General features: G+C 44.4%; 1 protein-coding gene across 4 annotated transcripts in view; it reads right to left on the bottom strand.

Moving 5' to 3' along the window:
• The window catches only part of SMC1A (structural maintenance of chromosomes 1A), a 62,495-nt gene that overhangs the window by 6,867 nt on the left and 32,987 nt on the right, over positions 1–22,641 (bottom strand). For 3 of the 4 annotated variants that reach the window (XR_004180760.1, XR_004180761.1, XM_031660845.1), the window contains exons 20-22: positions 15,369–15,525; positions 14,776–14,930; positions 14,502–14,653 (exon numbers count right to left, since the gene is read on the bottom strand). Coding sequence is in view for 2 of the 4 variants with exons in the window: in XM_031660845.1 (XP_031516705.1) it covers positions 14,502–14,653; positions 14,776–14,930; positions 15,369–15,525 (464 nt within the window). In the remaining 2 variants the exon portion in view is untranslated. Of the gene's footprint in view, positions 1–10,224; positions 12,456–12,883; positions 12,995–13,284; positions 13,355–14,501; positions 14,654–14,775; positions 14,931–15,368; positions 15,526–22,641 lie in introns of those variants that run through there. The other variant, XM_031660844.1, reaches the window with a different exon arrangement.

Genomic DNA, 22,641 nt, shown 5'->3' with positions numbered 1-22,641 from the left:
ACCCTGGCATTCAGGGACTCTGCAGCATAGCAAGTTAGCTCTCTAGTCATCCTAAAGGAAGGCCACCAGTTGCCTAATCCTGCCCCCATACACAGAGCTTCTGATCAGATTTTTATTGCTACATTCTTAAATATCAGCAAACAACTATGGATCACTAGGCATTTGAGAAAAGACTGCAACTTGAAAGAGACCAAAATAAGTAAACAAAGGAAAAAATAATCCAAATGAAATAGATATCTCAAAGAACAGAAAGAAATATAAAAATACCCTCTCTATCATTTTCAGATTCAAGATGATAAAACATAAACAAGAACATAAAACAAGAACAGCATGCAATAAGAAAGGAAAAGAGAACAAGAGTGAATACTAAGAAATTTAAAATGTGATTGCCACATGAAAAGACATGCAATAGAAGGGTTGAAAGATACAGTTAAGTCTTCTCTCAAAAAGTAAACAAAAACGAAAGGAAGAGAGGGACAAAGCTAGGGAGGGAGGGAGGGAAAGAGGAAGGGAGCGAGAGATGGAAAATAGGAGAGTGGATAAAAAATTACAAAAGATAAATTCAGGAGATCTAACATCGAACATTAAGGATTTCCAGAAAGACAGAATAAAGGAAATGGAGAAAAGGAATATGTCTTTAATTACAAAGACATACTATGTGAGAATTTCCCAGAGTTAAAAGACTTCTAAATGAAGGGATGTAACAAATGACCAGCACAATGAATGACAAAAGATCTGAAACCTAAACACCTAATTATTAAGTTTCAGAATACCAAGAATACAATTCTGAAAAAATAACAGGAGGCCAGTCGCGGTGGCTCACGCCTGTAATCCCAGCACTTTGGGAGGCCGAGGCGGGTGGATCACCTCAGGTCAGGAGTGCAAGACCAGCCTGGCCTACATGGTGAAACCTCATCTCTACTAAAAATACAAAAATTAGCTGGATGTGGTGGCAGGCGCCTGTAATCCCAGCTACTCGGGAGGCTGAGGCAGGAGAATCGCTTGAACCCGGGAGGTGGAGGTTGCAGTGAGCCGAGATCACACCATTACACTCCAGCCTGGGGAACAAGAGCGAGACTTCGTCTGAAAACAAACAAACAAACAAACAAAAACAAAAACAATAAAACAGGAGAAGGGATGGATGGAGTAGAAGTACTTTTCCCTATGCTTCCCACCAAATACAGCTAAAATTGAACTTGGACATTATGTATAAACACAAAAATCTGAAAGGTGGACAGAAGGCAACAAACCGGGTAGGGAACTTGGTAGCAGAGAAGTGACATACTGGTGAGTTCCCTGAGTTTGTTTTTTGTCTCATATATCCCAGACTTAGGGCTAGAGAAGCCAACAATTAGATAATAACTGCTCTAACACCACAGAAGAAAGCTGTAGTCCCACTCCTATCCACCAGCAAAGGCCAAGAGGGAAGCTTAGACTTCCACCCTTGCTAGCTGTAACTGGTTGTCCCCTCCCTTTCTGCTGGGGTGGTGTCAGAGAAGGTTGCACAGGCAGCTGGAACTCCCACTCCCACCTAGCAGTAACTAGGAAACCCTCCCCGTGAGGTATCAATAGAGAGTGAGTGGGGAATCTGGACTTCTACTCCCACCTGGCAGTAATGAGGCAATGTGCCCTCTCCATTGCCAGAGTGGTATCTGAGGAAGCAAGCTAAAATCGAGTATTTAAATAGCTCCAACGTCTCACAACGCAATACCAAAAATGCCCAGTTTCAATCAAAAATCACTCATCAAACCAAGAACCAGGAAAATCTCAACTTGAATGAGAAAAGATGCTCAATAAACACCAACATTGAGATGACAGAAATGTTAAAATTATCTGACAAGAGCTTTTAAGGAACTATCATAAAAATGCCTCAACAATTTGCTTAAACATGCTTAAAACAAGTAGGAACTGTCAGCAAAAAAATAGACGACATGAAGAAGAACCAAAAGGGAATTTTAGAACTGACAAATACAAAAAAATCAAAAACCTCAACAGATAGGCTAACAGCAAAATGGAGAGGACAGAGGAAAAAAATCAACGATCTTGAAGATAGAACAATACGAATTACTCAATCTAGAAAACAAACCGGGGGTTGGGGGGTGGGAATGAACAGAGCCTCAGGGACCTGTGAGGCTACTATAAAAGATCTAACATTTGTGTCACTGAGGTCCCAAAAAGAAGAGAAAAAGTGATGGGGAAAGTTAATTATAAAGCAATGAGACTCAGACTGCTATCACGCATCTTATCATCAAAACTGAATGCTAGAAGAAAGTGAAACAATACCTTCAAAGTTCTGAGGGAAAATGACATTGCTCTTCAAACTTTATAGCCAAGTGTGAGGATGGAATAAAAATATTTTCACCATCCTGGCTAACACAGTGAAACCCTGTCTCTACTAAAAATACAAAAAATTAGCCAGGCGTGGTGGTACACGCCTGTAGTCCCAGCTACTCAGGAGGCTGAGGCAGGAGAATCGCTTGAACCCGGGAGTCAGAGATTGCAGTGAGCAGAGATCGCGCCACTGCACTCCAGCCTGGGTGACAGAGCGAGTCTTTGTCTCAAACAAACAAACAAAAAATATTTTCAGACATGCAAAGACTGAGGAAGTCTACTTCCTATACAACCTTTCTGAGAAACTTACTTGATGATGTGCTCCATCGAAACAATGGAACAAGCAAACAAACAAAACAAAAACCTTGGGAATGAGCAAACAGTGGATATAACCACAGAAAGCAGTGAAGAGAAGCCACAAGATGACAGCTATGCATCAGACCTTAGAAAGCAACTAGTTAAGATTTGAAAAGGAGATTGAGGGCTCTGGGAAGGTCTCCTGAGGGGCAAAAAGTAGACTTGATTGAATTCCTAATGGAGATTTTGAGGGGAAAAAAAAAAGGAATATATGATAAAGAGGAAAAACAGAATTAGAAACTTCAGAAAAAATAGAAAGCTGCTACAAGAAAAAAGTATAAAAAAGTACATTGCTTTGCTCTGCAATGAAGAATACATAGTCATATTAACAGCTGTTTATTGCTTGTCAACTTTTAGAACCCAACTATAGACAAACATAAAAAAACTCAATTATTATTATGGAACAGAATTTAACGTTATGTTTTGACAATATAAAAGACCAGATGACAGAAGCTGGGAGGTTAATGGTGAGAAAGGGGGCTATAGGAAAGGATATTCTCTCATCTAACAAAGTTCTAGTTTAGAAGTATTGTCTGTAGTTCATGGAACAGGAAATAAAGGCATTATTCAATAACCCACAGAAAAACTAAACTATACTAGAAGCAGGAAGGAGTTGAACTTGATATAAATTATCTAAATCCTCATCTCTCAGCCCGAGCGCAGTGGCTCACGCTTGTAATCCCAGCACTTTGGGAGGCCGAGGCAGGTGGATCACGAGGTCAGGAGTTTGAGACCAGCCTGGCCAACATCATCAAACCCCGTCTCTACTAAAGATTCAAAAATTAGCCAGGCTTGGTATCGCACACCATTAGTCCCAGCTACTGGGGAGGCTGAGGCAGGAGAATCGCTTGAACCCAGGAGGCAGAGATTGCAGTGAGCCGAGATCGAGCCATTGCACTCCAGCCTGGGCAACAAGAGTGGAACTCTTGTCTCAAAAACACACACACACACACACACACAAATTAAAAAAAAAAAAAAAAAGAAAGAAAGAAATCCTCATCTCTCATAGCAGGACATCAACGGGTAATGTCTGAAAGTAATGATTTTTTAAGTGCCCACATATTATGGAGGTATGGAGATAAAAATCAGAATAAATAACTAAAAGTGGTTGCGAAAAGTGAGAGTGGGGGTGGGGATGTGTGGGGCAGTAGACTTTTGCTTTTCACGAGTCCGTCTGTAGTGATTTGACTTTACTGATTTGAGTTTTCTAAATAAGGTACATGGATTACTTCTATTTTAAAACGAGAAAAAAATTTTAAAAAGGATACTCCTGCCCACAACCCTCCTCCCCCCAAATTCCCTTATCCCTCCAGACCTACTGTAGCAGAATATAATAAAGTTTGGGAAACCTTGCAGTCTCTCTTCCTGCTTCTCCCTTAGGTGAAGCCTCTTTGCTTTAGTCAAAATGGAGTATTTGTTAGCCCAAACAGGGAATATTTATTCCCACCTTCTTATTTTTATGTCTCCCAGGCCTGGAAAGCCTTTCTTCCTTATCTCCACCAGTTGGAATCCTCCCTTTTAAGGCTCAGCTCAAATTCCACCTCCTCCAAAAGTCTTCCTTGTCCCCTGGTAGAACTCTCTCTCTCCTTAGGGGGATTCATAGTCTTCATTTATGCCTCTGATTGCTTGACGCCAAATGTACTTTTTCTTTTTTTTTTTTTCTGAGGCAGACCTTGCTCCTGTCGCCCTGAAACTGGAGTGCAGTGGCTGATCTTGGCTCACGGCAACCTCTGCACCCTGAGCTCCAGCCCAGTCTCCCTGCCTCAGCTCCCTAGTAGCTGGAATTACAGGCATGTGGTACCAGCCTGGCCCCAATTTTAATATTTTAGTAGAGACAGAGTTTCACCATGTTGGCCGGGCTGGTCACCGAGACTCCAGGCCTCAGGAAGTGATCCACCGCCCTAACCTCCCAAAATGCTGAATCTCAAAGTGAAACCACTCTAACAAAGGTACTTTGCAAGTACCTTTTTTTAGACTTACTCTGTTGCTTACGGGCTGGAGTGCTGGGTTCAAAGCAATTCTCCTGCTCAGCCTCTGAGTAGCATACCACCACCCGACATTTTTTTTTTTTTTTTTTTTTTGAGGCAGTCTCTCTCTTGTCTCAGGCTGGAGTGCAATGCGGCAATCTCGGCTCACTGCAAGCTCTGCCTCTCGGGTTCCAGCGATTCTCTGCACCTCCCAGCCTCCCAAGTAGCTGGGATTACAGGCACCTGCCACATGCCCAGCTAATTTTTTGTATTTTTAGTAGAGATGGGGGTTTGCATGTTGGCCAGGCTGGTCCTGCAGACTCAGGCGTTGGAGTGATCCAGCGCCTCCCAGCCTCCCAAAGTGCTGGTATTACAGGCATGAGCCACCGCGCCTGGCCTAATTTTTGTATTTTTAGTAGAGATGGGGTTTCGGTATGTTGGCCAGACTGGTCTCAAACTCCTGACCTCAGGTGATCCTCCCACCGTGGCCTTCCAAAGTGTTGGGATTACAGGCGTGAGCCACCGCGCCCAGCCTGAAGTACATTCTTTAGGTCAGTGTTTCATGCCCCCAACCTTCTTTCACTCCAGCTACTAGAGTGGTCCTCCTAAATACCAATATGGCCCAGTTACTCCCTTGCTTCAAACCCTTCTACAGCTTCCCATTGCTCAAAGCTAAGCTTGACTGCTTGGATTCCACCACTTCTCCCACTGCATGGGGTGATGCCCCGTTCCCCCCTGAAATCCATGCACTTTCACACTCTTTAACTGTGCTTAGGCAGCTCCTCTGCTTGGAATGTTTTTTACTCCCTTTCCATGTGGTAAGCACTAATTCCTCTTTCAAGACTCAGTTCAAGTGTCCCACCCTCTATAAAGGCTTTCCCACTCTGGGGAGAACCATCTAATACTTCCTATATGCTCACTTTGCCTCACCTAGACTTCCATTATATCATCTTCCACACTTAGTGCACTTAACTGCTTACTTATCTGAGTTCCCAGTTAATCCAAGAATTCCTGGAGGGCATGTATATCTTATTCCCAGAACCTAGCACAGGGCCTGACACATGACAGGAATTCGACATATCCTGCTGAACAAATGGATGGAAAAATGATGCATGAGTGAATACAGGAAAAAGCAAATGAACTGGTAAACGCTTACATTAATGCATGAATGAATAAGTGAGTCAAGTTGTGAGCTAGTGCATATATAAGTGAATGAATAAATGAGTGGATGAATGAATGATAAAAATAAGCCAAGTAAGTGAATGAAAGGTGCCCGTGCCCGTGCCAGTGAGGCAGGAAAGGATGAGTGAATTCCCACCTCTGTGTCTTGCTTCAAACCCACCAGGAAGACCTCCTGCCCTGCTTTCCACCCATCTAAACTGCACACCACAGTGTTAACCTCTTTTAGATTCCAAGGAACAAAGACACATTCAGGTTAGTGATGGGGATTTATTAAAGCATTCACAGGGAAATAAGGAAGACGACAGCTACACAGGCAGCCTCATGGAAGAACAGAAACTTGAAAATGGTTCATGATCCAAAGCAGCTCTAGAGCCTGGCTTATCTTGTCACCCCCTCAGCTGCAGGCATCTGTTGCTCCCTTCTCTAGTGCTTCCCAAATTGGTGACTCAACTCCTTTCTGGCTGTATTTATACTCCTCCTACTGCTACTGACTAACTTCTTTCTGCCCCCCTCGATGCTAGCCCATGGCTTTTCCTGCCTCATGGGTCCTGAAGCTTCACGGCTCCCGGGGCTTCGGTTCCTATTAATCCATGGCTTTTCTGCATTGTAGCTCCTGCTGCCTCTTCCATTCCTATTGTCATGTTGCCACATGGTTCTGGCTACCTTATGGTTCTTGCAGTCTCATTGCTTCTACTGTCTCATGATCTTATCTCTTCAAGCCTTCTGCTGCTTTGTGGATCTCATAGTCAGTTTTGTCTCATGGTTTCTGTTCCTCGTGGCTCCTATTGCTTCATGGCTTCTGCGTCCTTTTAGCCCATTGTTGCCTTGCTGTTTCATGGCTTCTGCCACCCTGTGGCCCCGTGATCTCATTATACAGATGTCTCATGACCTCTGCTTACTTATGGTTTCTGCAGCTTTCTCTTTGCTTTTGCTGTTTAGTTTCTGGCCACCCCTCATCCACCACTAATGCCTCATTAAATTCTAATTAACTGTTCACTTCTTCTGACTATCTCACATTCTGCCTCCCTGAAAGATCTGGTTGTTTCATGCGTTTGCCATTTGATACATGCCATCCCTGTAAGGTGGAGTCCTTATGCCAGCCCAGCTAATAGGCCGCTGGCCAACATAGAGATTGGTTGCCCTTGAATCAGACACTATCCACATCTAGCTATCTGTGGCCAGGATTGTGAGGTCACATGGTACAGAGCATGGCAACTTATGCTAAAGAAACCCCTTAGAAGGGACTGCAAGCATGGCAGGTTTGCTAAGCGTTTCCACAAGGGGGCAGTGTAATTGGCAAGCATCTTGTTTGACCTGTCCAATATATCGACCTTCAAGGTTCAACCTAAGTCCCACCTTCTCCCTGACCACCTCTGCCTGTCCTGATCTACAATGGGGTATATCGAGATCAAGACTCTAGAGATGACATAGAAAGGAAACCTAGGTTCCATTTCTGGCTCTGACACTTCCTAGCAGTGGGACCTTAGGAGGTTAATTCCCCTCTGAGGACCTCAGAAGGGGTTTGGGCAGTCTTCCCTTACAGGTCTGACATTCTGGGTATTTTACTGTAAGTTACTGTATAAGGGATGTGACTCTTACCTGGGAAAGCCCTCAAAAACATCTCTTGAGGTAGGAAAGAGGGAGTCAGAGTCCTGGCTTGGAAGAGCCTTACTGCACACTGGAGGTGCTTAGCCAAGATTTATTGAACTGGATGAATGAATCAATGGTTTGTGGAGGGGTGCGGGGGGGTGGGGAGAGCAGTGAGAGACCACACAGCACACAGAATGTCTGTCTAACTTGAGGAATTCCAATTGCTGAGGAGGATGTAAGGAGATTCTGTTTCAGAGATGGATAAGGAAAGAGATGACTGGGATAGGGTAGGAATCCTGGCTATTCATGGGTACTCATTCTATCCTCTCAGTCACCCTCCACATCCAATAATCAGTCATTAAGTTCAGTTTATCATCTTCCCTTAATAGTTCACACCTTAACACCTCCAATCTATTCCCACTGGCCTTTGCCCTAGTGCAGGCCTCCTGGTCTTTTTCCAGGTTCCTAACTAATCGCCCTGTCTCCATTCGCTCTCTCACAAATGGATTCACTCATGCATTCATTCATTCAAAAACTTTACTGGGTGCCTGTTTTGTGTCAGGCACTGTGCTTTTTGCAGGGGCTATACTGGTAAGCAAAATATCTCCAGGCCCACCCTTGTGGTGCCTAAAGCTTATTCAGAGACAAAATGAGCAAATATAGTAGTGTAAGAAGCTTATTAACAGGGAAACTACAGCACGGGCACATATAGCATGAACATCTAACCTAATCTGTTTTCCATGCTGCTTGGCTAGCCAGCCAGAAACAGGTTAAGTTCACATCTGATCTGGAGTCCCCCTATTAAAAACCATTTCATGGCTCCCTCACTGCCTTCAAGCTATGCTTTCCAAATCTGGCTGTACCCTAGTCATGTGGTAACCTTTATAAGCATTCAGGATTCCAAATCCTCACCCCAGACTTACTGAACTTTTAGAGGTTGGGGCTCAGAATGCCCCACCTGTTTGTGGTATATAGCCAGTTTGGGAACCACACAGTCCTACAAGACAAATCTGAATTCTGTAGCCATGCATTTACGACCCTCTTCCAATCTGGTTCCTCTCTACCTTTTCCCCCACCCCAGGAATCTTCATGCTTCAGTATTTGTTTTGCTGTTTCTTGCCTTCATGTCTTCATGCATACCGTTTCCGATATCTGGAAATTCTTTATACTTCCTCAACTGGCTAATTCCTACCAGCCCCTAAGACTCAGTTCAGGTGTCACCACCTAGACTAGAGGATGCCTTCTCTGAATCGTCACATAAGCTAGATGTTTCTCCTGTGCTCCTGTCACAGTGTTGATCACACTGTATGGTTAATGGCTGTTTTACAAATTGTTTCCCCAACTAGACAGTGAGCTCCTCAAAGGCAGGATCAAGATTTGACTCATCTTTGTGTTCCTGGTACACAACACTGTGATTTCCAGAGGGAAGTGCCCAATTAAACTTAGACACTGTTGTGGAGTACTCAACTCCCTATAGCAAGGCTACTGCGTCCACAGTATAAGGGAGTCAAACTAGTTCCTCCAACAAGCCCTAGGGAATCTACTCGGATCCAGCCTGCTCTTGGAAACACTGTGGTGCCTGGCCTCCCGCGAGCACAGCCTTCACTGACAAGGGTTGCACTGTGATGCCAGGAGGTGGTGGGGCACGACAGGAGAGAGCAGGGGGCAAGCACTAAATAGATCCAAGTGGAAGTCTAGGCTCTGCCACTAAACCAGTGGAATCTCGGACAAGTCACCTCACCTCCTGGATCCTCAGGACTTAAGTCCCCAAAGCTCCTTTGTAGCACGTGTGTGCCAGGGCCTTAGCCTAAGGCAGCTCATGTAATACTTTTTATCCTGTGAGGTAGGGGTTATCTGGGTTATTATCCACGCCTACTGAATCAGATGTCCAGAGGCGGGACCAGAGCATTTATTTTTATTTATTTATTTATTTTTTGAGGTGGAGTCTCGCTCTGTCGCCCAGGCTGGAGTGCAGTGGCCAGATCTCAGCTCACTGCAAGCTCCGCCTCCCGGGTTCACGCCATTCTCCTGGCTCAGCCTCCCAAGTAGCTGGGACTACAGGCGCCCGCCACCTCACCCGGCTAATTTTTTGTATTTTTTAGTAGAGACGGGGTTTCACCGTGTTAGCCAGGATGGTCTCGATCTGCTGACCTCGTGATCCGCCCGTCTCGGCCTCCCAAAGTGCTGGGATTACAGGCTTGAGCCACCACGCCCAGCCCAGAGCATTTATTTTTAAAAAGTTCCACATCCTTTGGATGTGGGGGTGCAAGCAGGGAACTGCTGCTTCTCATTATAAGCCCTTCTGTACTATTTTATTTTTTACCTGTGTATATATTGCTTTACTTTTTAAAAAGGAAAAAGAAAAAGCTTTACAAACGATTCTGATGTGCAGCCAAGGTTGATAACCACCTGTACAGTGGAGAAAGCACTTGAATGACTCGGAAGACCTGGGTTCAAATCTTTTTGGGCCTCAGTTTCCTTATCTGTAAAGTGGGGAGAATAGCAAAGGTGACGTTTAAAGGGCTGTGAATGATCTAGATACCAGTCAAATTGCTTCATATATATTTAATTTTCTCTTTGCTTCACTACTGCAAGGTAGGTGTTTATTATCTCCTTTTACAGATGTGGAAACTTAGGCTCAGAGGTGAAGTAACTTGCCCAAGTTTCTACAGCTAGAATTTGAACCAGGTCTGACCCCCGAATTGTGGCTCTTCCATAAAGGCCATCATTTGCCAAATTATGGCACACAGTACCACCAGTGGTACGTGACTTCTTTGGTTGAAAACAGACAGATTTATTTTGTTTTGATAGTTATGTCTTTTAATATGTATTAGAAAAATACATAATTAGCACACATCAAACCTGTGATTTCACAGATATCACTACTTGGGATGAAAATGATATAGGATAACAATGTTAGACCTCAGATCAACCTCAAGAAAAATACTAAGTAAATAGTACAGGAGGGCAATTTGGAAGTATTATTAAAAACCAATATATAAATATCCTATGACTTTGCAATTCCACTTCTAGGAATCAACCCTAGGTAAACTTTCACACATACACTTTCACACAGGCATAGGGATGCTCCTGTGTAGTATTTTGTAATAGCAAAACCTGAAAACAGTCTTAATGTCCATAACAAGAGAAATGCGTAAGTAAAATGTGGTAATCATATGATGGCAATCTATACAGCAATTACAGAAGATGTATTGAGCTACATTAAGTAACATGCACAGATCTCAAAAACATCGTTAAGCAAAGAAAACAAATTGCTAAACAATTCAATATACCACTTGTATTAAACACACAATATTTCCAATGAGTTCATATTATGTACGTACAAGCATTAAAACAAAGTCTAAATGGAAGTACAACAAACAACAGCCACTAAGAGGGAAAAGATCAAGAGGGGGAGTGGTTGATAGCTGAATGAGACTATCTTTAACAATCTAATTTCTCAAAAGGAGAATGAATTCATGCATTATTTGGGTAATTAAAATGGACTTAACTTTTAAAAAGCAAAAAAGCAATACACAGATTAGAAGTGAAGTGTGATGGTGTACGTGAATGAGTAAAGGCTGAGCTCATCGCACCCGGCTTTGCTGCCTCTGCATGATCCTTATAGCTAATGAAGTTAGTTCCTAAAATGAACCTCACACATGTTAGGCTGGGATGTGGCCCAGGCTACCTCTCCCCTATTTCCTCACAACCCAGATTGGGGCTCAGGCACCCGGTTACCATACATGATTGAAGCTACAGGTTTCCTCAGGCCCTCCACTTACCAGGTAGACCCCATCAGTGCCCTGAAACTTTCCCAGTCAGCAGGGCATTCAGCACCTTCCAGATTTGAAGGCTTCTTCTGTCCCTAATAGCTGGGATCAGAAGCTCTCAGGGGTCCAGGCATGAGGGTTATATTCTGAGGGGTCGGCACCTAGTGGGCTCCACGAAGGGATAAGGCCTCCAGTGAGGAGCTTGACATCATTAAATCCTATGAGGTAGGTAATATTGTTAGCCCCATTTTACAGTTGAGGAAACTGAGGCACAGAAGGTCAAATGACTTGCCCAAGGTCAAACAACTAGTAAGCAATAAAAAGTGGGACCAGAACCCATAACTGTCTGTCCCCAGAACTCATGCTCTGCTCCTAGTGCCTGACCAAATCCTACCAATTTGTCAAGGTCTAGCTTAAATGTGACCTCCAGGAAGCCTAGAGGGGATCGATCACCCTCTTCTCAAATTCAAAGTACATATGACATTCAGCTAACCATAGTCATTCATGAACCCATTGTATCTCCTTAACTAGGAGGGTAGAGATCATGTCTGATTCAACTCTGTATTATAAGCACAGAGCCTGGCAAATAGAGGGTGTTCGGTATGTGTCTGATGAATACATAAATGAATGAATACACAAATGAGTGAATGAAGGCAGTTTCAGGTAACTGCCTAAGACTCCTATGAGGTCCTGAGTACCTTTGCCCAGCTCAGGGGTGCTGTCATCCTAAGCTCTCTTGGAATCAAATTCAGCCTAGGCTCCTTCTAAAACAAGTCTCCAATATCCTTTATTATTTTGCAAACATACTCACATGCACACATGCGGATACATACATACACACATACATACCCACACACACAGTGGGCAAGAGGCCCAAGGGGCCCACGATTATGGGTGATGAGGGGGAGGAAGGGGGTGTGTGTGATGAACAGATGGCCCTGTTCAGCTCAGCACCTCCTTCCAGAGGCCAGAATACTCCCTGTCGTTCAGGAATTTTTGCTCCAGACCTAACATCACCTCTGTTCCTCTTCATGCTTGATTAGCTGTGCCTAAATCCCATGACTACACCAAAAAGGGCCAGGATGTAGGGGGAAGGTTGGGAGTCAAATATCCAGAGATTGGGAGAGGGACAGCTTAGGGATCCAGACAGGGTGGGAGGGCAGAACTACTGCTACTGCTCATTGGGGTTGGGGTTGGCATCTGGGTACTTGGTGAGGTCGAAGGTCAGGACTTTGCTGATCACACAGTCCCCTTGCTGAAGGAGGAGGGAGAAAAAGAAAAATAAAATTGTAAGGAGAGAATTAAGAGGGGTCTAGTGCCCCAGGATCAGGGGCCTCAAACCCTCCTCCCTACATACCTGCCCAAAACCCAGTCAATGGTTCTCTCTGGGTGTGAGAGGATATGCTCAGTCCCATGTGCCTTCTCTCCCTGCCTACTTCTGTACTCTCCTTTCTCCAGTCTGGCTGCCTCTGCCTACCTTTCCACCTGTCCCCAGACGCAATGGCCCTGCCTGGCTGGGCTGGGTAAGCCTCCAGAGGCAGGGCTCCAACAAGCCCAACTGGCCATTCAGGACCTGATTCCCTATGCTCCCCCACCTCCTTTCCCCTCCTCTGCAGCCTTCCTTTCCTGCCCTGGGAAATCAGGCAGGGAGTAGGGCTGGCTCCTGAGCCAGGCCCACCCTACCTCAGGATAGACTCCAATAAGGCTCTCGGCCTTGGTGTAGAACTCCTCCTTGAGAGAGATGACGATGGCCTGGAAGTTGCAAGTCGACTGCTCCTTGATGTAATTTGCCACCTGTGGGAAAGGCCGCCAGGCACTTAGCAAGGCTCAAACCTTAACAGTCCCCTGTATTTTCCAGCCACAACCAGAAGGCAGAAGAGGTAGGGTAGGGAGAGGAAGGTGGGGAAAAGAGAGGTTGAGAGAAGGAGACTACTGACTACGACAGCATGGATGACTCTAAGCCCAGCCTCCCAGGCACAGAGAGCAGGCAGCAGGAACGGCTAGGGCACACTCAGGAGTTGTTCCCTGAAACCCAGCCCCGACCTGGGGGCATCCCTCCCAGGCCCCACTTTCTTTGCACCCACCTTGCCAATGTTGGTGTTATCCAAGGCAGCATCGATCTCATCCAGGACGAAGAAGGGGGCTGGCTTGTAGCTGGGAGGGAACCAGTAGGTGAGCTGACACTGAGGTGGGGAGGGGGTGGCAAGGCGGGGTGGGACAGCCCCAGGACCCATCAAACAGGCCAGCTTCCCACTCCACTTCTTCAGAGACTAAAAAACCCAGGTCTCAAAGCTGCCTGAGCCCCTACAAGCCAACACATCAACAAAGCCCTCCCCTCTGCACTCAGCCCTGTGTTCCAGGTTCCTACAGAATCACAAGAAGACATGGTTCCCTCAGGAGCTTCCAGGCTGGCTGGGGAGCTAAAGCTGTCCAAGGTTTCAGTCGTAATGATCGAGCTACCTAGAGGTCCACCCCATTCCAAACACACGCCATCACAGCATGCTCTGTCATGCCTCCTTGCCTCTGCACATGCTGCATTCTCAGCCTAGAATGCCTGCTGGTCTCCCTGGCAAACTTCTACTCATCCTATACATCTCCTGCTCAAGTGGCACCTGTCCTTAAAAGTCTTCCCTGGCTTACCCACACCCTCCCCACAGACTGGGTTAAGTGTACCTCCTCTGTGTATCCATCGCACCCATGCTCACCCAGTTACAACACTTAGCACATGTCTGTTTATGCGTCTGGCTTCTGCTAGACTGTGAGCTCCTCGAGGCCGGAGACCCTGTCTGATACATCTGTGTCCCTAATCCCTCCGCAGGGTCTGGTACAGAGCAGCACTCAAGAAATTGATGCTGTACAATCAAGCAATATAAGCTGCAGGAGTCAGACTCAAGTACTGGCATTCAGGAGGGGAAGGTCAGGGTATGACACAGTGATCAAGGAGGGCTTCCTAAAGGAAGGGGAGGAGAATGAGAAAGGGTGAAGGGGTGAAAGGTGATGATCGACCTAGATTTACATGGAAAGGGATTATTAGCCAGCAACCTTGTGAGCAAAAGCCTGGAGGTGGGACTGAATACATGCAGAGGCCGGTGAGGGCATGCTGAGCGGATGAGGGTGGATGGGGAAGACAGGTCCAGAAAAACCAAAGCCAGATACGCTGCAGTAGATAGTGAAACAGGGATGCAATCCAGATTCCACCAAACTATCTTCACCTTTGCAGATCTCTGTGTATCCTTGGGCCCCAGAGCCTCTGGTGGCCTCAGTTCAGTCTTCGTCAACTGACCTAGGGGATCAGCCTTACCTGTGGATGGCAAAGAGCAGGGCCAGAGCTGCCACTGTCTTTTCCCCGCCTGATAAGTTGTCCATAGGCCGGAAGCGTTTCCCAGGAGCCACACAGTTGTAGTTGATGCCATCCAAGTAGGGCTCTTCAGGGTTCTCAGGGCCCAGGAATGCCTAGGGGAAGGCAGATGGGTCAGGATCTGTATCTGAGTCTGGATGGAGATAGGGACAGGAAGCCTAGAGGGAAAGATAACTGAGGATGGTAGCAGCTGGTTGGGTAAGGGGCTCCAGCCTACCTGGGCACTGCTATTGCGGGACAGGGCTTTATAGATCTCATCAATGTTGGTGGCCACAGATTCAAAACAAGCATTGAAGCGGTCAAAGCGCTCCTTCTTGATCTGTTCGAATGCCTGCTTGGCCTTCTTTGCTCGCTTTCGGGCTGCTTCAAACTCTGCCAGAAAGAAAGACAGGTGACCCCTCAGTGCCCTGGCAAGAAGGACCTGCAAATGACAATCCAGAGCAGGGACATCCCACCGAGAGAGAGAGGAATGCCTGAGGAGGGTCCCAGAAGGAACTGTATCCAGTGGACTGGCCACTGGATACAATGCAGAGGAAGAAACAGGGGCCTGCAGCCACACAAATATGGATTCCTCCCTGTGTTCTACCAGCAACCAGCTACGTGACCTTGAACAGGTCATTTACCCTCTGGGAACCTCAGCAATTTTCTGTTCTATAAAGCAGGTGTAATAACCCCTACTGTTTAGGGCTCCTGGGAGTTTTAAGTAAGAAAGCATGTCAGAACAGGAACTGCTGTGATGTACAGCAGGCCCGTGGCATACCTTTAGCCTCTTGTCCTTATCATAGGCCCAAGTAGAAGGGTAAATCTTACCATCTGAGGTCTCCTGGAACTTGTCTCGGACACTTTCCAGCTTTTCCATGGCCTTCATGTTGGGGGCGGCAATACGCTGAAGCACACTCTGCTGCTCATTCAGCTTCTGCTGCAGTGTGTTCATCTCTTGCTTGATCTCTTCCTCAGCCTGGGCATCCTGTAAGCCCCAGGCCCAGCAACATCAAGAAGGGCCTGGCCCCTGTGCCCAGGCCCCCACCGAGAGATGACTGAGTGTGGCCTGGGTGCCTGCTCCTATATGGAGGGCAGGTTCTTCTTCTCCAGCTTGGTTCCTTCCATCAGATCCTACCCATAGTAACCATTCCCACCATCTCTGGAAATTATAGGCTGAGGCTGCTTTCTAATCTCTAGCCCTTCCCCCAGGCCCTGCCGACCTCTTTGTCTCTCAGGAGGAGCAGTTGGTGGTGCCCCTCTCTGGCTCTCAGCCCAAGTCATGAGCCAGTACCACCCCAGGGTGACCTGGAGGCTCCCACGCTGGCTGCTCTGGACTCCACTTACAGCTCCACAATAAGTAAGGCAATTCACGTTTTCTGCTTAGATCACTACATTTGAGCAAATTCCATTTGAGTTTAGTTTTAGTTCTTATGGATATTGCAATGCATGTCTGGGCTTGTGCCTTTCTGCCACTTTCAGTCAATAAATATTTACTGATTGCCTACCAAGTGCCAGGCACTGGGGCCATCCTGTCCTGTGAGTCCTGGTTTCTGTGCTCACAGAGCTCAGGGGTCTAACAGAGGAATGCAGATAAGTAAACAACCAGAATACTGTAGGATGAATGTGAAAACAATGATAAGCAGGCAATGTTGAATCAGCTCACAAGAAAGACACCTAACTCAGAGATCAGGAGATTGATAGTTCTTGAGTGGTGAATGTTAGTACTATTATGTTTAGTGAGCCTAGGGTATTTTAGGTATAAATAAGTATAATAAGTAGAGGGAAGGATCCCACTAGTATATAGAATAAGAAATATGTGACCTGCATTGAGGCGTTCTGGTTGGTTACCTCATCGGGTGATAAAAATTAAGGTAGGCTTCCAGGAATATGTTTAAGCTAAGGACTACAGGATGAACAAGTGAAGACAGAGAAAAGGAATACACTTTTTTTTTTTTTTTGGAGACAGAGTCTCGCTCTATTACCCAGGCTGGAGTGCAATGGCATGATCTCTGGTCATTGCAAGTTCTACCTCCCAGGCTCAAGTGATCCTCCCAAGTAGCTGGGACTACGGACACACACCACCATGCCTGGCTAACTTTTGTATTTTTTGTAGAGACAGAGTTTCGCCATGTTGCCCAGGTTGGTCTCAAATTCCTGGGCTCAACTGATCCACCCATCTCAGCCTCCCTAAGTGCTGGGATTACAGGTGTGAGCCACCATGCCCGGCCAGGAACAGACTTCTATGCAGTTGGGAGCATCACAAAAAGTAGCCAGGGGAGGTTGCTCATGGTCCATTCATCGAATTGAAAAGAATTCAAAAGAGAAATCAAGCCAGGAATGGTGGCTCACATCTTTAATCCCAGCATTTTGGGAAGCTGTCAGGAAAATCACTTGAGAATAGGAATTTGAGACCAGCCTGGGCAAAACAGGGAGACTCTGTCTCTACAAAAATAAAAAAAATTAGCCAGACATGGTGGCACATGCCTGTGGTCCCAGCTCCTTGGGAGGCTAAGGTGAGAGGACTGCTTGGACCCAGGAGATCGAGACTACAGTGAACCATGATGGTGCCACTGCACTCCAACCTGGATAACAGTGTGAGACCTTGTCTTAAAAACAAAAACAAAAACAAAAAACAATATGGCAGTAGTAGCAATTGTGTGTGTATGTACATGCGTGTGCATTGATGCATGTGTACAAGTGTGTTGGGGGAGGGCACAGAAAGAAAAGATGCTAGATAGACAAGTAAAAGCCAGATTACGAAGGGCCTTATAAGGTTTAGACTTTATCCTGAGAAAGGTGAGGTACCAGTGAATGATTTCAAGAATAAAAAGGACATAAACATAGGTACATTTTAAAAAGTCCTTATGAAGAACTCTATACACTACTTTGGAGTGGTCTCCAGGATAGGTTTTTTTTTTTTTTTTTGAGACAGAGTCTCACTCTGTCGCCCAGGCTGGAGTGCAGTGGCGTGATCTCGGCTCATTGCAAGCTCCGCCTCCCAGGTTCACGCCACTCTCCTGCCTCAGCCTCCCAATTTTTTTGGGAGGCTAATTTTTTTTTAAAAATTATTTTTAAAAAATTAGCCTGGCTAATTTTTTTTTGTATTTTTAGTAGAGACAGGGTTTCACCATGTTAGCCAGGATGGTCTCAACCTCCTGACCTCGTGATCTGCCCGCCTCGGCCTCCCAAAGTGCTTGGGATTACCGGCACGGGCCACCGTGCCCCGCCCCAGGATAGGTTTTTAAGTCAAATATGAAAGCTACACAATAGTGTACGCTATCTTTTATTTAAGTGAAGGTAGAGGGAATACAAATATGTTTGTATTTTAAACATATAACAACAACAAAAAGAATAATCCAAAAACTAATTAAAGGGCTATCTATCGAGAAAGAGAGGTGAAAGGGACAGGAATGGAAGCAAGAATTCTCTTCATGTACCTTGTTTTATACTTTTGGTTTTAGAAACACATAAAGATGTTATATATAACTATTAAAACAAATTTAATCAAAATATGAAAACCACTGGGTAAAAAATTTTTGGGGAACAAGATATTCACAAAATGCCAAAGCATCACTCTAAAGATTACTAATTAATGACAAAGGCAAAAGTGTACATTTAGCGTTGAAAAACCTAGCAACTGACACTTTAACTGAGGGATCAAACTCAGTATCACTAATAGTGGGCACATCCTGACATGATGTACCTCCTGGAGGGATGCCACATAAAGTTCACTAATGAAATGTTCTTGCCAAAAAGTACTTAACATGAATCCATTGAGCCTCCAGACTGGATGAAATTTCCAATTTACAGGAGATACAAGGGTTGGAAGAACAGGTTAAATAATATTGTAAAAAAAAAAGAACATATTCATAATGTGGGACATTTTCCACAAAAACTCTCATAGACTCTTTAAAAGATCAATGCCGGCTGGGCGTGGTGGCTCACGCCTGTAATCCCAGCACTTTGGGAGGCTGAGGCGGGCAGATCACAAGGTCTGGAGATCGAGACCATCCTGGCTAACACTGTGAAACCCCGTCTCTACTAAAAATACAAAAAAATTAGCCAGGCGTGGTGGCGGGCGCCTGGTCCCAGCTACTTGGGAGGCTGAGGCAGGAGAATGGCGTGAACCCGGGAGGCGGAGCATGCAGCGAGCCGCGATCATGCCACTGCACTCCAGCCTGGGCGACAGAGCGAGACTCCATCTCAAAAAAAAATAAAAATAAAAATAAAAAAAATTAAAAAAAAAGATCAATGTCATGAATAAAAGGTCATATTAAAAGAAACTGAAAAGACATAATAAATAAAAGAAATTCACAAATTTTGATTGGATACTAGTTCCAAAAAGAAAAAAAAAACAACTACAAAAGACACTTTTAGAACATCTAGGGAAATTCAAATATGGGTTGAAGATTAAATATTAAGAAACCTAATTATTCATTTTCTTAGGTATAATATGAAATTATGGTTAGGTAGGACAATTCCTTGCTCTTAGCATGCTGAAGTATTTAGGGCTGAAGTATCATGGCCACACTTCCTTCAAAAGGTTCAGCAAAAACAAAACAACTGCATGTAATGGGAGGCAAAAGGGAAGGAGGGGAAAGATGAGAGAAAAAGCAAATGTGGTAAAATATTCACTGGTGAATCTAAGGTGAAAGGCATATGAGTGTTCACTGTTCTAGTCTTTCAAGTTTTTCATAGGTTTGAAACATTTCGAAATTAAAGCTGGAAAAAAAAAATCAAAATGCTAAAAAGAGTAACCCCTAAAAATGAAAAACAAACTAAAGCAAAGAAACTTAACTATATATTAAGCTGGTTAAACACTCAGATAATCCTTTCAAATTACTTTAAAACATAGGAACATGACTATACATGCCCAATGAGGCTTTCCTTAGCTTAATAATAAAAAGAATCTCGGAAAATCTTAAACTATTTAAAATTACATTCAATAATCAAATTGTTACTAATAAAATCTTTTTTGTTTGTTTTTTTGAGACGGAGTCTTGTTCTGTGGCCAAGGTTGGAGTGCAGCGGCATGATCTCAGCTCACTGCAACCTCCACCTCCCAGGTTCACACCATTCTCCTGCCTCAGCCTCCTGAGTAGCTAGGACTACAGGCGCCCGCCACCACGCCCAGCTAATTTTTTGTATTTTTAGTAGAGATGGCGTTTCACCATATTAGCCAGGATGGTCTCGATCTCCTGACCTCGTGATCCGCCCGCCTTGGCCTCCCAAAGTGCTGGGATTACAGGCGTGAGCCACTGCACCCGGCCCTTTTACTAATAATATCTTATTGTGATTTTTCAAACTATTATATACATAGTAGGATAAAGTAAATGTGTTATTATGTTAGTGTTGCTAGGAACTGAGATTTTCAGCAACAACAACTGGGAGACTCAAAAATAAAATCAATGATGTTAAACTAAAAATTACAATTTCAATTCAAAGTATCAATATGAATTCATGATGCATTTTTCCTTCAAAATAATAATAAAAAAACAACACATTTAATAGCCCAATCTATTGAGAAGTTCTGGAAGCACTAACAAACCCAGCAATCATGAATACTCCAATATCCAGATGGTAGTTGCTAAATAATAGTATTTCCCACTAAAGGAAGTCAGAGCTTCCTGGAGAAATAGCTGATTCCAGGTCTGGGTGGAAAATAGGGAGGATGAGCCTGGACATATTGGAAAGCAAGGGAGATATCAAAGACTACCAGGGTTGTGTTGAAATAATTCAGAAGCCAAACTGAATGAGTTACCATTGGCCAAAGATGGGACAACCTGAGCACCAAGAAGGATAATAACCAAAACAGACTGAAAGACACGAAATATATTTAAATTCATAATGATATGAGAACTCAGTGGACAAATCTTGAGAAAGCCAAGGAAGCAATTCCTTATTTTATAAACTGATGGGGGGGGGGGGGAAATCAAGCATATATATCCTGCCTTTCCTATACAAACTGTATCTCAGAATAACCAAATAAATGATGAGAGGAAATATCTATAATACTACAGCTAGTAAACACAGAAATGATTGAGTAAGGTCACCATTTTGCAACCCCTGAGTAATTAATAGATCTATGCAATAAGAAGCATGGCTGCAAACCATACTAAAAGAGCCACTAATGGACATTATGTACCTTCTGATGGAAGTACCACCACCACCTGTGGAGTTGTAGCTACAACAAACAAGCGAACCCCAAAATTTGAATCTAACCAAGCCTCTGTGCTGTCCAATCTGGTTGCCAGTAGTCACATGTGGCTACTTAGCATGTGATATTTGGCTAGTGCAACTGAGGAGATAAAATCTTAATGTTATGAAACTTTAGTTCATTTAAACTGAAAACCTGATATTCAATTCAGTTACTGGAAAACTTTGATGTATATTTGGAACAACTTGAGTATGTGGGTCTCCTTTTTCAATTGTAAATTTTAGGAAATCTAAATACAGATCAAGTATTTCTGAGGAAATTTTAGCATCTGAATTGAGACGTGCTGTAAGTGTAAAATACATAGTAGATTTTGCAGACAGTACAAAAAAGGATCATCAAATATCTCATCAATAATTTTTATATAGTTCACACATTGAAATGATACTCCTGAGGATACCAGGCTAAACATAATATAGTATTAAAATTAATTTCACCTTTGTCTTTTTATTTTTAAAATGTGGCTACTAGAAAATCGATAATTGGTTGGGCGCAGTGACTCATGCCTGTAATCCCAGCACTTTGGGAGACCAAGGTGGGTGGATCACAAGTTCAAGAGGTCGAGACCATCCTGGCTAACAAGATGAAACCCCTGTCTCTACTAAAAATACAAAAAAAAAAAATTGGACGGGTGTGGTGGTGGGAGCCTGTAGTCCCAGCTACTCGGGAGGCTGAGGCAAGAGAATGGCGTGAACCCGGGAGGCGGAGGTTGCAGTGAGCCGAGATCATGCCACTGCACTCCAGCCTGGGCAACAAAGCCAGATTCCGTCACTAGTCCCAGCTACTCGGGAGGCTGAGGCAGGAGAATGGCGTAAACCCGGGAGGCGGAGCTTGCAGTGAGCTGAGATCCGGCCACTGCACTCCAGCCGGGGCGACAGAGCCAGACTCCGTCCCCCAAAAAAAAAAAAGAAAGAAAATCGAAAATTACACATGTAGATCACATTTTATCTCTATTGAACAGCACTGATCTACATCTAACTACTCACTTACAAGAACTACAGAGGATAGCAGAACCATTTTTGGGTTTTTTTTTGGAGGGGGGGTGGGGTGAAGGGAATATTTTAAACACCACAGGACATAATAGCAAAGTATAGAATGTGAACAATCCTTCAGAAGAAATGAGTCAATTTCTACAACAACAAAAAAATTGTGCAAAGAAAAATAAAAACAGGTGGAGGGAGATCCTATAAATTAAATGAGATTCAAGTGACATATCAACTAATGGCTTTATCAATCATCCAATAACGATCAATCATCTTATTTGACTTCCAATTCAAGCAGGTAGAGTGTGTGTTTGCGTGTGACCATCATGGATGTGTAACACTAATTATTGTATTAAGAAATTACTGCCAGGTGCAGTGGCTCACGCCTGTAATCCCAACACTTTGGGAGGCCAAGGCGGGCGGATCACGAAGTCAGGAGTTCAAGACCAGCCTGGCCAACATAGTGAAACCCCATCTCTACTAAAAGTACAAAAAATTAGCTGGGCGTGGTGGCAGGCGCCTGTAATCCTAGCCACTCAGGAGGCTGAGGCAGGAGAATCTCTTGAACCCGGGAGGCGGAGGTTGCAGAAAGCCGAGATTGTGCTACTGTACACCAGCCCCTGTGATAGTTCAAGACTCTGGCTAAAAAAAAGAAAAATTATTTTTAGGTATGTAATGGTTCTAATTATTTTTAAGAATTCCTATCTCTTTCAGAGATGTATCCTGTAATATTTGCAAATGAAATGATGTCCACAATTTCTTTTTTTTTTTTTTTTGAGACGGAGTCTTGCTCTGTCGCCCAGGCTGGAGTACAATGGCATGATCTTTGCTCGCTGCAACCTCTGACTCCCGAGTTCAAGTGATTCTCCTGCCTCAGTCTCTCGAGGAGCTGGGACTACAGGCA

This window comes from Papio anubis, chromosome X, assembly GCF_008728515.1.
Source record: "Papio anubis isolate 15944 chromosome X, Panubis1.0, whole genome shotgun sequence".
NCBI lineage: Eukaryota > Metazoa > Chordata > Mammalia > Primates > Cercopithecidae > Papio > Papio anubis.
This window is presented reverse-complemented; position numbering and strand designations above follow the sequence as displayed.